Source organism: Sus scrofa, chromosome 9 (genome assembly GCF_054392235.1).
Source record: "Sus scrofa isolate SSC_HxYL_T2T_F1_AM1 chromosome 9, Sscrofa_HxYL_maternal_Yorkshire_Landrace_v2.0, whole genome shotgun sequence".
NCBI lineage: Eukaryota > Metazoa > Chordata > Mammalia > Artiodactyla > Suidae > Sus > Sus scrofa.
The window spans coordinates 131,834,710-131,851,440 of NC_139391.1; the positions used below are offsets into that span (position 1 = coordinate 131,834,710).

A 16,731-nucleotide genomic window follows, 5' to 3' on the forward strand; every position below is an offset into this window, starting at 1 on the left:
TGTAAATTGGTGTTTTTCTTAAAGAGGGCCTCCAAATTGTTCAAGCTGTAGGCCCACAGAACCTCTGTCTGTCCCTGAAGAGGAGATTTGGGGGGAAATATTCATCGTCTGTTATCTTCTGCTGAGGCTTGTCACTGCTCTTCAGTCAGAGACCCAGAACTGTCCCCTGGTCAGTAAACATGAATGTACCAGGGATGAAAACAGAGGATATGTTTATCCTAGTTTATGAAAACAAATGCCAAATACCTGTACGCTAGTTATGTGAATCTGACTTTGTAAAGTGTTCTAGGCAAGGCGCATACCTTTTCCCCCTTATGGATTTACTGCAAAACCCAGTATTTGATAAAAATGCCTGTACTTTAAAATGTTTATCAACTTAATATAAACTCTTTTTTTCATGGAGTTCCTATTGTGGTTCAGTAGGTTAAGAATCCAACTAGAATCCAGGAGGATGTGAGTTTGATCTCTGGCCTTGCTCAGGGGGTCAAAGGATCTGGTATTGCCTCGAGCTGTGGTGTAGGTAGCTGATGCAGCTAGGAAGCCATGCTGCTGTGACTGTGGCCTAGGTGGGCTGGGAGCACAGCTCCAATTTCACCCATAGCCTGGGAACTTCCATATGCCGCAGGTGTGGCCCTAAAAAGAAAAAGAAAAAAAAAATTCTCTTTTCAGGCTGTGATTCCCTTTCATTTTTTCCTTCAGTTGTTAATAAACTGAGATAATTAGATTTAAAATAAATGTAGATAGTATTTACTCAAAGAGCTTAATGGGCTGTGTGTCAGATGTGTTTTCTTATTTTCTCTTCTTTCACCACCCCCACCCAATGTTGAAATGTCTTCTTGCCTCTGTTTCACATTGACGTTCCAAGCTCTTTTATTTCAGACATCTAGATTACCTTTCTGTAATTGTATGTTGATGGGTCTGACTTAATCCATCACTTTGATTTACTTCCCGAGGGGAGGTTCTTGCTTTGCTTTTCTCTTTCCCCCTTCAGACCCACCAAGATTTGCACAGTTGTTACCAACCGTGGTCTCTGGAGTGATGATTTAGTTTTGGGGGCTAATAACGTTTTACTGTAACTTAAAAGGGAGACTGAAGATGCTTGGCAGATGCTGAATATTCACCTGTATTTTATCTCACGTTACCTGTAAAACCCCAGGCTGTTACTTAAATTTAAGGGTTCTTCCTAAAGAGTACAGAGAATCTGGAACGAGTTAGTGTTACTGAGGTTTTTGTGCATGGTGCCAGATTTTAAAAGCTGTGTAATATTGAAATTTTACCACTTCTATAAAGTGTTTCCCAATAATTTTAGTCCACACCGATGGCTCCTCTTCATGATTGCCTGAGGCACATACTGTTACTAGCATTTATGCCTTGACGAAGCTCTGAAATTACTGGACCTATACATCTTGGAATTTATCTCCTCCCTGAATGCCCTTAAAGCTGTATTGTTTTGAGTACGTTATTCGTTCCTAGCAAGGTATTTGGAAATATGGAAAGTATGATGTAATCTTGAGAACTCTTTAATATCAGCAGATAAGCAGAATAGAAATATACAGAAAGCCCCTTTTAGTGATTGAATGGCCCAAGGGTTAGTGAAACTTGCCTGTAACTTGGCTGCATTTTTTAAAATAATCCAAATAATTTGCCAAGCAGAATGGGTACAAACCAACTTGGGAACATGGGGACAGCCAAGTCATTAAGGGACATGGTGGTGGTGGCCATCCAATTTTTTCTAAAGGTGAGGGAGCCTCCACCACCTGAGTTAAGATCTCTTTGGTCCTCTTTCGTGCTGATTAATGATGAAAAAGTTATCGTCCTTAGGCTGTGAGATTTCTTATCTCCATTGGTAAGAACATGTCTGTTGTGAGATTAATAACTTTAATCGACTAAATGCTATTAGTCTTTAATGCATCTAAGTCACTTCCCCTGTCTTGTTTTCAAACTCAGCAAGTACATGACAGTACAGTGGATTTACATATTAAGTGTTCGGGGGGGGTGTGCCTCTTAGACCAATGTATAATTTGAAATTTGCATATAATCAAAATTATGCTTGGATGTTGTTGAATCACTTTTAAATCACTGGAATTCAGATCATTAAACGTTTAAAACATGATTTGATTTCCTCCCTCCTGTCCCTCCCTTTCTTCCTTCTCTCTTCCCTCCCTTTTTATCTTCTCCCTTCTCCTTACCTTCCCTCTTTTTCCTTCCTTCCTTCTTTCCTTTCTCTTCCTTCCTTCCTTCCTTCTTTCCTTCCTTCCTTCCTTCTTTCCTTCCTTTCCTTCCTTTTCTTTCTTTCTTTCTTTCTTTCTTTCTTTCTTTCTTTCTTTCTTTCTTTCTTTCTTTCTTTCTTTCTTTCCTTCCTTCCTTCCTTCCTTCCTTCCTTCCTTCCTTCCTTCCTTCCTTCCTTCCTTCCTTCCTTCCTTCTTTCTCTTTGTTTCTTCTTTTTGATCCCTGGGCCAGTTGGAATCTAAGATTTCTTTCAGGGATGGAACTGAGGGCAGTGGGGACCCAAAGACCTTCACCCAATATTACATTACAGTGCTCAAGAGCATGTGATTTGGAGTCCTGTGATTTTTTTTTTTAGGGGGGAAATTTTATATCTTATACTTCCTAGCAATGTGTTACTTACTGTAAAATTTAAATACTGACAGGATATTGAAAAATGCAATGAGGTAAAATTGGTAAAGTTATGGGCACAGGGCATAGCATGTAAGTGCTGTTTAAATGGAAGCCATCAAAACAAGCATTCGATTATGATTTAGACTCCACAGTAAGTTAGTCTGTCTCTAGAAGCCAATGAAGTAGTCATGTGGGTGTAATTGCTTTGATTCCTCCTCCTTGTAACCATTTGACTTGACAGTATCACTTCTGGGGATTCAGTGTATTTGTGTCTGCCATGAAGGAATAAATTCTCTATCCAAAATTGATACTAAATTTAAGAGCCAGATTTTATACCTTAATAAATTCTTCTTGGGCATGAAGTCTATGTTTGAAGGTTTTTGGGAGAGATGTTGCTAATTTTCATTACATGTATGCTGTAAGGGGCTGGTAGGACTTTACATATAAAGCGTAAACGAGACAGTCTTGAATTTTAGCTTCCTTCTGGTAGAAAGAGGATGGAGGGCAGATCAAACCCATAAATTCCTACTTTTCTCGGTCATTATAATTAAATTTTGTTTTCATACTCAGGACTTCTTTAGCTCAGTCTCTTAATTATTTATTTAAGGACTATAAACAAGCACTTGGAAAGAACCTTGTAGTCTGTTTAGGAAACGAGGAATTCCTTTGCAGTATGAATTATTTCATGCTCTAATTTATCTATTTTTAAGTAAGATGTTCAGATACTTTAAAAATACTGTTCATAATGTGAAAGATTGGTCTATAGAAAAGAGAGTACCTCTTCAAAGTTGTTTTCAAAATTCCCCTCCTATCTTCCTTCGAGAATCTGTCCAACCTATGAATCTTCCTCCCCTGCCCACATAATTCTATAATGCTGCAAATAAATTCTGCCAAAAAAGCTGATTTTAGTAGTTCTCAAGTACCTCCTTAACTATGGGTTATTTTGTACAGAGAGAGAACCTGAGTGAAGTTTGGACTTTTTTTCTTCTTTCAGGGTAGCCAGGAATAAGACCCGAATGTGTCTACATATGTTCATATGCATGTGTGTATGTGTGTGTGTATATATGTGTGTGTGTGTGTGTGTGTGTTTATAAACTTAGGTATTTTTACAATTCCTTTTCCTTCCCATAAGTAGGAAGACTTGTTAGTGGAACATTTGAATTCACTGAGACTTTACTATTCTAAAGTAGAAAGATAGTAGAGGGGGGAATAGAATAGAACAAGCCAAAAAACCCCAAGGAAACAAACAAAAAGCATTCAGTGGGAGCTGTGAATGAAAAAGGCAGTTTATTTATTTATTTTTAATTTCAGCTTTATTATGTATAAATGACAAAAATTATAAGAGCTTGAAAGTGTACACTGTGAAGGGTGTACCTGTTGATATACCTATTTTTTGAAAGAATTCTCCACATGATTTATGATCACATTCATGTGGATATGGGCCCATATTGCTCTTTTTTAAGTAAGAACATATAAGTTATATATTCTCGTGGAAAATTTTGGTTATTCAATACAGTGTTATCAGAATGGTGTTTGTGGAATATCTATTAAAAAAAAAAGTTGAAGCTCATTAAAAACAGAGTGTAGACAAGTGGTCGCAATGGCTGGGAGGTTAGGGAAATAGGAAGAGGTTGGTAGGTAAAACGTTCCTGGCTTTCTGCTATAAGATGAACAAGGTCTGAGGATCTGATGTATAAAAGTCGATCTGTTATATTTTTATTATTTTAAATAATGCATATTTTCTGGCAAAATACATTTCCCCCATCAATTTTAACACCTTGAACTTGTGACCTGTGAGAACGTTATGAAGATAAATTAGTGAAATGTATTTTGACACTTTAAAACAGCAGAATGATTTCATCCTTCAAAAATGTCTGACGTGTGCTTCTGTTTTTTCAGCTGTTGCACATTAGAGAACTTTCATCATGTTGAAGGTGTGCTAGTTTTACACATGTTTTAGGTGCTCATAGAGTTGAAGTTGAGGGTCACTTTTGTCATCAATCCTCCGTAGTGTCCCCACTGAACCCAAATTTTCTAAGGCTCTTCCAATTTGTAAGCCCTTCCTCAATTCATACTCTCTATGTGAACTTGGTAGAATTTATTAGCGCCACCAGAAAGCCTTTTTTTTTTTTTTTTGACAGAAACCTTAGAACACATAAATTATTTCTTATTTTGCATACCTTCAAGCACAATCATTTATGGTCTGTACCATGAATTAGCAACCACACTTATTTTTGAGCACTTAACTGTTGAAAAAGCTCACTGTGGAATTTTCCAAATTAAGTAAGTATAAGGTACACAAAGGGTATTACAAATGGTTATTGTCAGGAGTTCCCGTCGTGGCGCAGTGGTTAACGAATCCGACTAGCAACCATGAGGTTGCGGGTTCGGTCCCTGCCCTTGCTCAGTGGGTTAACGATCCGGCGTTGCCGTGAGCTGTGGTGTAGGTCGCAGACGCGGCTCGGATCCCGCGTTGCTGTGGCTCTGGCGTAGGCCGGTGGCTACAGCTCCGATTCAACCCCTAGCCTGGGAACCTCCATATGCCGCGGGAGCGGCCCAAGAAATAGCAACAACAACAACAACAGACAAAAAGACAAAAGACAAAAAAAAAAAACAAAAACAAAAACAAATGGTTATTGTCAGCCGAGGACTTCAGGCGCCCTCAAAGCGTGCTTTTCTTTGGTGGATTTGCTAAGATTTGCAAGCTATGGAACTGGTCCAGAAGTGGACTGATCCTCCTCAGGAATAGACACGCAATAGCCACACTCACAGCAGGGCTGAGTAAGATTGGCCTGCCAGCACATTCATCTGCAATAAGAAATACAATTGACTCGGACCAGCAAAACTAGTGAAGTCACTCCCTACAGACTCACATACAAGAGGAGACATCATCATTCGAAAGTTGCCTTCAATCAGAACAAGGGGAGACTTGTTCCAAGGCTTTATTCTGGGCCGTTGTGTATTAATACCTAAATTTATTTTCACAAGGTGATGTATTTCCCCCTTTGTGTAAGTTCTTGATGGGGAGAGGCCACAAGAGTTCCATGATGTCTCCAGTCTGGACCTCTCATCTGAACTTCTGATCCATGTATCTGACTGCCTCCCTGCATCCTTCCACCTGGATGCCTAATAGATGTCTCACATTTAAGCCTGCATTCTCATCCTCAGTTCACTGCTCCTTTAAATCAACTCTCTCTTCAGTCTTCTCTCTCTCGGTTGATGGAAACCGAGGTTCATCCTCAGACCCCCACTTCTGGCCTTTAATAATCTCTTAAGTCTGGCTTCAGTAAACACCCAGAACTGGCCACTTCTCTCGGCCCCCCTGTCACAGCCCTGATCTCTGTCACTATTGTCTTCCATCTGGACTATTGCAGTGCCTTCACGTCTGATCTCCTTGCTTCTGACCTTGTACCCCCTACAGTCTAATTTCAACAGAGAGGCTTGAATGATCCTCTTAATACATGTCATATCATGTAACTCCTGAGCTGTGAAGATATAATTCAAATCCACCATCTAGACTTAGGAATGTATAGGATCCGAGTACTATATATTTACTCTTGAAATGAAAGTGAGTAGCAGAGTTAGCATGACCATGTACCTGGTGTATAACCCAGAGTTCTCTAAATTAATGTATATGCAGATTACAACCTTTCTTAAAGGGAAAGTTACACAAACATGCTGATTTGAAGCTCACATATATTCCTAAAACTCAACAGTAATAAAAGACAATTGTTGAGGCTTCAGAACAACAAAACTTTTTTTTTTTCTTTTTTTTTTTTTTTTAAGGAGGAATCCCTGACTGACATTGGTTAGGATAACTAGGAAATGGTGATATTAGAAAGTGAGCAACTTTTAGTCAGTTTTATTATTGTTCTTAAATTTTCTACCGATAATGCACCCCTTTATTACCTGCATCCAGGGTAGCCCACTCTCATTGTTACACCTTAATATACTGCTGGCTCAGGCTTTATTCTGAATGTTACAGGGGTCACTAAAGATTTTTAAGTAGGAAAGTGCATCACAATTTAGGACTGTTCATTGAGCATTTATAATATTAAATTGAGACTGTCAATCTGATCTTTTAAATGATTACCTGAGGGTAAGAGCTAATTTGTTTGTAGTATTTTTGTCCTGTTTCTTGAGCTGGATAATTATATCTTATAAGGCCAGGGCTGTGTTTCTATTTCTTTGGTATTCTTTGTAATATTCTGTACTATCTTTTATATTCAGTAGGTGCTGTGTAAATGCTTAGTGACGTCTATGCAGATTCTGAATTATTAGTCCAATGCTAGACTGCAGGGTAGAAATGAACTTGAACCCAGAGCGGGCTGGCTTTCCTAGTTATCTAGAGCCATGTCTCTTTCTTAGCCAGATCCGAGTGGAGTGAAGCCTGCCTCTGCTAGTGTGAAGGGTTTACCACAAAACAGTTATCTTGGAAATGTAGTCAGTCTTTCTCACGTCAAATTCAGTATAGATGTAAAAGCTCTAATACTGTATATGAGTTAATTCTTGACAATCTGCTGTCCAGGTAGTGATAAAAAATATACAGCTGATCAAATCACTACGTTTTGCATGCATTTCTCATTAAAAACACCTGCATTGGAGTTCCTGTTGTGGTGCAGTGGTTAACGAATCTGACTAGGAACCTGGCCTTGCTCACTGGGTTAAGGATCCGGCGTTGCCATGAGCTGTAGTGTAGGTTGCAAATGCAGCTCGGATCCCGTGTTGCTGTGGCTCTGGTATAGGCTGGTGGCTATGGCTCTGATTCGACCCCTAGCCTGGGAACCTCCATATGCCGCGGGAGAGGCCCTAGAAAAGGCAAAAAGACAAAAAACAAAAACAAAAACACCTGCATTGAATTTTTCACTAGTTACTATTTCTAATTCAGACTTGAAAACTGCCGTGTTTCCTTATGAATAATTTAGAAAATAGACAAGATAATTGAAATCAAAAGGCCAGCCCTCCCTTCTTTCTAGTTGTGTGACTTAGAACTTTGAGACTCTGCCTTTGTTTTTTCCTATGGAAAATGGAGATAATCATACTTATGTCAAAGAGCTAGTGTAAAGGTTGTTGTAAAGCTCCTAAAAGTATCTGGCATGTAATAAACACTATAAAAGTACTTTCTATTATTTATAGTAATATTATGCAGATGGCTTTCAGGGTAGGGTGATTATTTGGTGGGTGCATTTATGCCTAACTCGGCCTTCTAAACTGCTCTTGTTTTGTTACATCCATTTACTGAGCAACTTTCTACCATTACTGACCTTGAAAAATCTGTATCCAGGGATACTGAAAAACATACCCTTTATCATTTTTAAAAAAATGGAATTAATTCTAGAGATATCTCCATTGCATTTGTAAATCCCAAGCTACCTAACCAAATAAATAAAAACTATAAATAGTTTTAGAGCCTTATGCTCACATGTAAGACCACACGTGCATGTTTGTACCCTATTCATCTTCATTGTTGAAAATTTGCTGAGAGAGGGCTTGTCACAAATGAACACAAGGCCCAAATGTTTCCTTTTTGCATATTGTTAACTCTGAGGATAAAGATATGACATAAAGCTTCTCCCTCCCTCCCTTTCCTCCCTCTTTTCCTTTTTCCCTTCTTCTCATATGTATTTATTAGGAAGATACTACCTCTCATACATTATCTTAGATTCAGGGGATATCATAGTGAACATGTCAGCCATAGTTTCTATTCTGTCTCATAGGACAGTTTAGTAGAGATGACAGATGATAAATAGCGACAACAAGAAAGATACAGATGTATGCATAATTATAAGTTGTATTTAACACTTTACCATGTTTCCATTTTCTCACTGAAAGGACAAATGGTGTTCTGGGGAAATTTATTTGGATATAATTTATTACATAAAATATATCATTCTGTATTACATCAAAATAAATAAAATACCTAGGAAAAAGTTTTTAACCAAGGAGGTGAAAGACATACGTACTAAAAACTATAAGGCATTGATTAAATGAAATACAAATAAATGGAAGATACTCCCTGTTCATGGATTGGAAGAATTAATATTGTTAAAATGTCTCTACTATCCAAAGCAATTTATAGATTCAATGCAATCTCTATCAAAATTCTAATGACATTTTTCACAGAACTGGAACAAATAGTCATAAATGTTGTATGGAATCACAAAAGACCCAAGTAGCCAAAACAATATAGAGAAAAGAACAAAGCTGGAAATGTCATGCTCCCTGATTTCAAACTATATTACAAAGCTACAGTCATCAAAACAGGTATGGTACTGGGGTAAAAATAGACACATAGATCAATGGAACAAAGTAGAGTGCAGAAATAAGCCCACACATACATGGTCAATCAATTTATGACCAAGGAGCTAAGAATGTACAATGGGAAAAGGAAAGTCTCTTCAAGAAATGGTATTGGGAAAACTGGACAGCTACATGCACAACACTGAAACTGGACCATTGTCTTACACCTTACAGTCTAAGTCAAAATGAATTAAAGACTAGAATGTAAGTCCTGAAACCACCAAAGTCCTAGAAGAAAACTTTGGTGGTAACCTTCTTGACATAGGTCTTGGTGATGATTTTTTTAGATTTGACATTAAAAGCAAAGACAGCAAAAGTGAAAATAAGCAGGACTACATCAAGCTAGAAAGCTTAGGCACAGTGAAGGAAACCATCATCGAAATGAAAAGGGAAAAAATAATTGCAAATCATATGTCTGATAATGGGTTAATATTTAAAATATATAAATAACTCATACAACTCAATAGCCCCCCCATAAATAAAACAAAACAACCCACTCAGTTAAAAAGTAGTCATAAGATCTGAATTGATATTTTTTTTTCCCAAAGAAGGCATACAGATAACCAAGAAATACAAGAAAAGGTACTTAAGATCTCTAATTATCAGGGAACTGCAAATCAAAACCACAGTGAAATTTCATCTCACATCAATTAGAATGGCTGTTATCAAAAAAAAAAAAACAAAAAAATGACAAGTTTTGGCAAAGATGTGGAGCAAAAGCAAGACAACCCTTGTGTCCTGTTGGTAGGAATGTAAATTGATGCAGCCACTACGGGAAACTGCATGAAGGTTCCTCAAAAAATTAAAACTGATTTCGTGATCAAACAATTCCACTTCTGGGTATTTATCTGAAGAAAACCAAAAGACTAACTCAAAAAAAAAAATCATACTTACTCCATGTTCACTGCAGCATTATTTACAATAGACAAGACATATGTGCAACCTAAGTGCTTATCTACAGATGAATGGATGAAGACAGTGTGGTGTATATTCACACACATACTGGAATATCATTCACCCATGAAAAGAAGGAAATTTTGTCATTTTTGATAACAGGGATGGATGGACCTTGAAGGCATTGTGCTAAATAAGTCAGAGAAAGACAAATATGGTATGATCTCACTTGTATATGAAATCTAAAACAAAAACAAAGGCAAGTCTGAACTCATAAGATCAGAGAACAGGCTCATGGTTGCCCAAAGCTGAAGTTGGTGGGGTGGGTGAAATGACTAAAGGGGTTCAAAGGTATAGACTTACCATTATAAAATAAATGAGTCCTGGGGATATAATGTATAGTTTGGTAGCTATAGTTAAGAATGCTGTATTGCATATTTGAAAGTAGCTGAGAGAGTAAATCTTAAAAGGTCTCTTCACAAGATTAAAAAAATTGTAATTATGTGTGGTGATGGATGTTAACTAGACTTTTTGTGATCATTTTGCTGTATATACAAATACTGAATCACTATATTGTACACCTGAGATGAGTATGTTTTGTCAGCCATGTCTCAATTAAAAAAAAGAAAAAAAATCCAAACAGCATTTTCTTCAAATTCTGTTTTTGAAGATGAATGCAAAAATTTATCCCACTTCCATTTCTACTTAATACTGCATATTAGATTTCATAATACATAATGTATGCTGGTTTTGTATTTTGCAGCAATATTTACATCTCCTTTTGAAGCGGAATAGACATAACCTTATTTTTCTTTTTCTTCAGTATTAATTATTACATAGGATGTAAAATATTTATACTAAGAAAATGTCTTCAGGAACACAGGGGCTTATATAAAAAATAACTACTGAGCCTGAATCTGGTTAGGAGTTTAAAAGGTACACGTACTCTTTCATCTATCAGTTTCCCTCATTTACAAAATAAAAGAACTTGTCTCGAAGTCCCTTTGAGATTCTAACTGCTACAAATTATTAGAGAACTATTTTTATATTAAAACTTAATGCACAATTAATGGTTCCCAGGGGGTTTGAAATAGTTTTTATGTTAGTAAAAATATACCAGTCCAAAGGGTCTCATATTATTCTAGTTCTATTTGTCCTTATAACAGAAGATCAGTGCCAATCTCTTGAGAACATATCTCATTGGTAGACAAAGTTTTTTCTTCTTATATGTGGCAACATGAGAGGCCAGAAACTTATGCCCATTCTGGGGCTTACTGGGATCTACTTTTATTCATATGTTGGTAATAGCTGTATTTTCTAATAAGGTGGTTACATCTGTTTTCAGTTTGATTTTTTCCCCTATAAATGGATAAAAAAGTGGTTTGCGACTCATGACAGAAGTCTGTACTGTATCTTTCCAAACAAGTAATATTATGATACTTGGTAATCCCTTTGTGAAAGCTTTATAAATGTTGATGGCTTGGAAATGATATTAAGAGTAAACCAAAAGCCTGCTTATATTCCATACTGTTTAAAAACAGTCGCCTTATGAAAATGCAACTAAATTAGAAAGTTTTCCATGTTTATAAGAATGCCCAGGACTTAGTGATTTCCATCCATAACTAACAGACAACAGGATGAAGTTTTAGTAATATGTCTTAACCTCTCTATGGTATGTCTTAACTTCACCCAAAATATACCATACATTTAATAAAAAATTTATTTCACTTTTATGTCTACTTAACACTGTTGCATTTCATTGTTAAACTTGAGATGCTATACAATCCTTGTTTTTTATTTTTTTCTCCTTCACATTAAATATTATTTATGTCCACATTATGTGTTTGTCCTTTTAACAAATGTTCCGTCCATTTGTCCGATTTTCCTTGTCCTTGTCCTTCTTTAGTCTTTTTTTGTGTGTGTCTTTTTTTTTTTTTTTTTTTTTTTCTATTTCTTTGGGCCGCTCCCGCGGCACATGGAGGTTCCCAGGCTAGGGGTCGAATCGGAGCTGTAGCCACCGGCCTACACCAGAGCCACAGCAACGCGGGATCCGAGCCGCGTCTGCAACCTACACCACAGCTCACGGCAACGCCGGATCGTTAACCCACTGAGCAAGGGCAGGGACCGAACCCGCAACCTTATGGTTCCTAGTTGGATTCGTTAACCACTGCGCCACGACGGGAACTCCCTCCTTCTTTAGTCTTTAAATCAGACGTTATCCTCAAAAGTTATGTATCAGTCAAATTTATCAAATGCTTTCTCAGACAGTAAGGTCTTTTCATTTCCTTGAGTTAGGCAGCCATGTTCTATGTTTAAGACATTAAAATGTCAACACTCATTATTAAAATATGTGCTCTGTTTATGGTCAGATATTAGCTATAATCACACTGATTTCTGTAGCCATATGGACAGATCTGATGAGCAGGATGATTCATTCGTTTCTGTTCAAGCATGACAGATAACTCAGAACTCATTCTTCAAAATATGGTATCTGCTTCTTTAGACAATTTTTCTTGACATATGCTGTATTTCATATGTAGAATTCCAGGTTAAAAATTGAGGAAATATATCATTTGATTTATGGGGAAATTAACTGTTACAGGTTTTGTTTTTGTGCTCAGTTTATGATAACACCGCAAGTTTTTCTTTGTAAAATACCACTTTCAGCGTGTTGCTCCTCTGCTTAAAGCCCTTCAGTAGTTTTCCATTTAGGTCTTTAGGATAAAATCCAAATGACATAGCCTGACTTTGTGACCATACACAGTGTGCCCCGACACAAGCTTCCTACCTCATCTGCTTCTCCTTTTTCTGAATGCTTAACTGTAGCCAGTTGGGTGAACCCATGTCCTCAACATATGTGGAGTACTTCTGTCTCTGTATTTTCCCAGGTCTTCTGCTCTACCTAGAATGAGTTCGTGTCTCATTTTCATTTATAGAAAACTTAAGTGACATTCACGGATAATTTTTTTCACGTTACCTATGAGGACATTGTTGAAATATTCAATTAAGAGAAGAAAAGGAAATTTAGTTGCAGAGGAGCGAAAACATTTGAATATCTATTTGGCAAGTGATGTGATGGGTACTTTCCATACATTATGTCAACAAGGGCTCCCTGTTTCTTGCATTCCTATAATATTCTTTTATTTAAGAAGACATTGTCGTTATCATCATTGTGACAACCTCATGGACATGGGGACATATCCCACCTTTATTATGTGTAGAGCGTTCTGTCTGCTTTGGGGACAAAAGTAAAGGAGACATGGTTCTTGACCCCAGAGGAAAGACAGAAAGATTTATTAAAAACAAACAATGCACAACACATGCCAAAAATTCAGTAAATCATAGTTCATAGAAGAAGTGTAATTACTAAATAGTGACTAAAAATATACACATCAGCGCTCAGTACTTGGGAGTTACCGTTGTGGCTCAGCAGGTTAAGAACCCAACCCTGTATCTCTGAGGAGGCGAGTTTGACTCCTGGCCTCACTCAGTGGGTTAAGGATCTGGCGTTGCTGCAAGCTGCTGGTATTGCTGTGGCTGCAGCTGTGATTTGACCCCTAGCCTGGGAACTTTCACATTCTGCAGGTGTGGTTGTAAAAAGAAGGAAAAAAAAAAAAACAAAAGAACAAAAAAACAACCTCACTACTTAGAAGAGTACTTTGAATAATAAGCATTTGTTTTATGAATGAATATAATTGCCTCACACTGTTAATTATACGATAGTATGTCTTAGCCATTCTCCTCATCCTTGAGGGCAAAAAGAAAGGGATACTTTTTACGGAGAATGATGTTATTGGACAATATCTGTTTGATTAATTGATCTGTGACAAATGTTTTTGTTTATTTTGAATAGGTTTGCTGTAGCCTCATACCAAGCTCTGCTCAATGAGTTTATACATACTTACAAGGGAAATTGTTCATGATGAGGTATAGTCTTAAAGGATTTATGAATCACAGAAAGATCTGAGGTGGATTAAAGATTAGGATAATTTAGGAGTTCCCTTCATGGCTCAGTGGTTAACGAACCCAACTAGTATCCATGAGGTTGTGGGTTCAATCCCCGGCTTTGCTCATTGGGTCATAGATCCAGCTTTGCCATGAGCTGTGGTGTAGGTCATAGACCCAGTTCGGATTCTGTGTTGCTATGACTTTGGTGTAGGCTGGCAACTACCGCTGCGATTCGACCCCCAGCCTGGGAATACCCATATGCCGAGGATGAGGCCCTAAAAAGACAAAAAAAAAAAGTGTGGTTTAGAAGTAATTGTATATGTTAATCCCAACCTCCTCATTTATCCGTCCACCCCCTCGTTTCCCCTTTGGTAGCCATTATTTTGGTTTCTGAACCTTTGAGTCTGTTTCTGTTATGTAAGTTCTTTTGTATCACTTTTAAAATTAGATTCTACATTGGATAAATAACAATCTAATTGTATAACAACTGTGACAATTGTTTAATGATAACAATCCTCCTGTGTAGCACAGAGAGGTCTATTCAATATTCTGTAATAATCTATATGGGAAAAGACTCTGGAAAAAATGGAGTATGCATATGACATATCTAATTGATTTACTTGGCTCTACACCCAAAACTAACACAACATTGTAAGTCAACTATACTCTAATAATTTTTTTTTTAAAAAGAAGTAATTGTAGTAAGTTCACCTAAGCAGTACCTGTCCAACTTGTCCTGTTTGTTTAATGAGGACTTGTATTTCCTGTGGTAGAACACAGGACTGGAAGGTTTCCTTGTTCACGGTAGGACATTGATACTGTATTATAACCCAGTTTCTTAATATTTTCTCGACTAGTTTTCAAGAATACACTACTTAAATTGGTTCTAACCTGAAATATTTTTTCTTTTTAAAATTTTTCTTTTTTTCTTTTTTATGATTTTTAATTTTTCCATTATAGTTGATTTGCAGTGTTCTGTAAATTTCTACTGTACAGAAAAGTGACACATTTATATATATATATAGAAGCAGGATCTCATTGCTTTTCTCTGTTCTTAAAAATACAATAATTACGTTTCCCATTTTTTGTACTTATTTTATCATTGCTGGCATTGGAATTATTTTTCGATAATTAAGGTACTGCAATATATATTTCACTATATAATATATAATTACAGTATATTCCACACCCAATATGTTGAAATTTGATTTGATAATTTGCTAATTATCTTTTATAAATTGGATATTGAGAGAAATCAAGAAAGATAGAATGGAGGGAAAAGGAGTCACAATATTGCCTTTTGTGTGTGTAGTTTTTACAGGTTCTTTTCGTTTCTCTTGTAAGGTAGAACTGTCTATCATACTTGTGCATATAAAAATCTCTGCATAACTAGTTTTTGGACCCTGTAATCTCATTTTGAATATATCATTCCAAAATAGAAAAATTGAAATTTGAGCTTGGGTTACACTAGCACTTTGTTCTGAATCTACTATAATAAGTGGATCTAGGGAAATTGTGTCTTGGAAACAAATCTCACACCAGTACAGAAAGTGACCAAGTCATGTCCTTAGGCAAAGCCAACTACTGCACCAGGAAGTAGAGGTTGTATAAAGCTGGACATGTTTCTAGTATCACTCACACTTCTCTTTTTCTCTTATAGGTATTAAAATGGGTAGAGGAAGCAGTGCAGGCATCCAAAGTTCACCTCTTGTCAACAGATCATTTGGAACAGGCTGTAAACACTTGGAAAATTCCTTTTGATCCCAGCCTAAAAGAGGTGACTGTGTCTCTGAGTGGCCCTTCTCCCGTGATTGAAATTCGCAATCCTTTAGGTGAGATCTATTGAAGATTCATACCATAAAATACAAAATCCATGAAAAGTAAGACTTTTTTGCACACTTCAGTCAAATTAATGCTAACTTTATGAATAAATTCAGTAAATTAAAAAGTGATGAGAGATGTTTAAAAGATAAACTTGAATTTTTTTTAAGTTATAAATATTGTTTTTGGTGTTCTTTTTTTTTTTTGGTCTTTTTAGGTCTGCAGGTGTGGCATATGGAAGTTCCCAGGCTAGGGGTCAAATTGGAACTGTAGCTGCTGGCCTACGCCACAGCCACGGCAACATGGAGTCTGAGCCTCATCTGCAACCTACATTACAGTTCATGGGAACACCAGATCCCTAACCCACTGAGTGAGGACAGGGATCGAACCTGCGTGCTCATGGCTCCTAGTCAGGTTCATTACTGCTGAGCCATGGTGAGGACTCCAATATTGCTGAATTAACATGAGATTCAAAAAGCTAAAACTCCTTAAATAGTTAAAACAGATCATATTTAAGAACATAATTGTAGCTAAACTATCCAAAAGAAAAAGTATTTTAGTTGAAGCTCATATCATATTTTCCTAATCTTTATATGAGGAAATACTTCACAGTAACTTATTCTGTGAAATTCTATATTTTATATTATTTTCAAGTAAATCACATAAAGACACTTGTTTTAAAACAAGTGTCTGATTTTACAATATTATTTTCTTAAGAATATTTTATTTTACAGAAGACAATTTAAAAAAAAAACAAATTTATATTCTCATTAGAATAATGTTTTAATTTTACTTTGTTTTTTTTCCCATTGCTATTTGAATATTACAATAGGACTTATATTGAAAAGTAATCTAATAATGACAGAAAACTCATTTTTCATAATGTTTGCATTTAGAAATTTTTTTTACCAATTGAAGTTTGTAAAATATTTTTATTTCCATTGTAGGTTTAGTATGTGTTACTTTTTTTTTTTTTAACCTCTTTGTGAATATTTGTAAATGGGGACGGAGCCACTGTCTTTGTTAGTATATTTGAGGCTTAGAAAATAACTAATACCTTAAAGAAAACAGCATATGAAATTGTGCTCAAAGGCTTCATCCACACTAATGGTCAAGTTGAAATTTATAAACAAGTAAAATCTGTTTTTA

General features: G+C 36.5%; 1 protein-coding gene across 6 annotated transcripts in view; it reads left to right on the top strand.

Moving 5' to 3' along the window:
• HMCN1 (hemicentin 1) overlaps nucleotides 1-16,731 on the top strand; it is a 491,961-nt gene that overhangs the window by 164,835 nt on the left and 310,395 nt on the right. For all 6 annotated transcript variants that reach the window (XR_014816519.1, XR_014816520.1, XM_021102640.2 and 3 more), the window contains exon 5: nucleotides 15,422-15,593. Coding sequence is in view for 3 of the 6 variants with exons in the window: in XM_021102638.2 (XP_020958297.2) it covers nucleotides 15,422-15,593 (172 nt within the window). In the remaining 3 variants the exon portion in view is untranslated. The remainder of the gene's footprint in view (nucleotides 1-15,421; nucleotides 15,594-16,731) is intronic.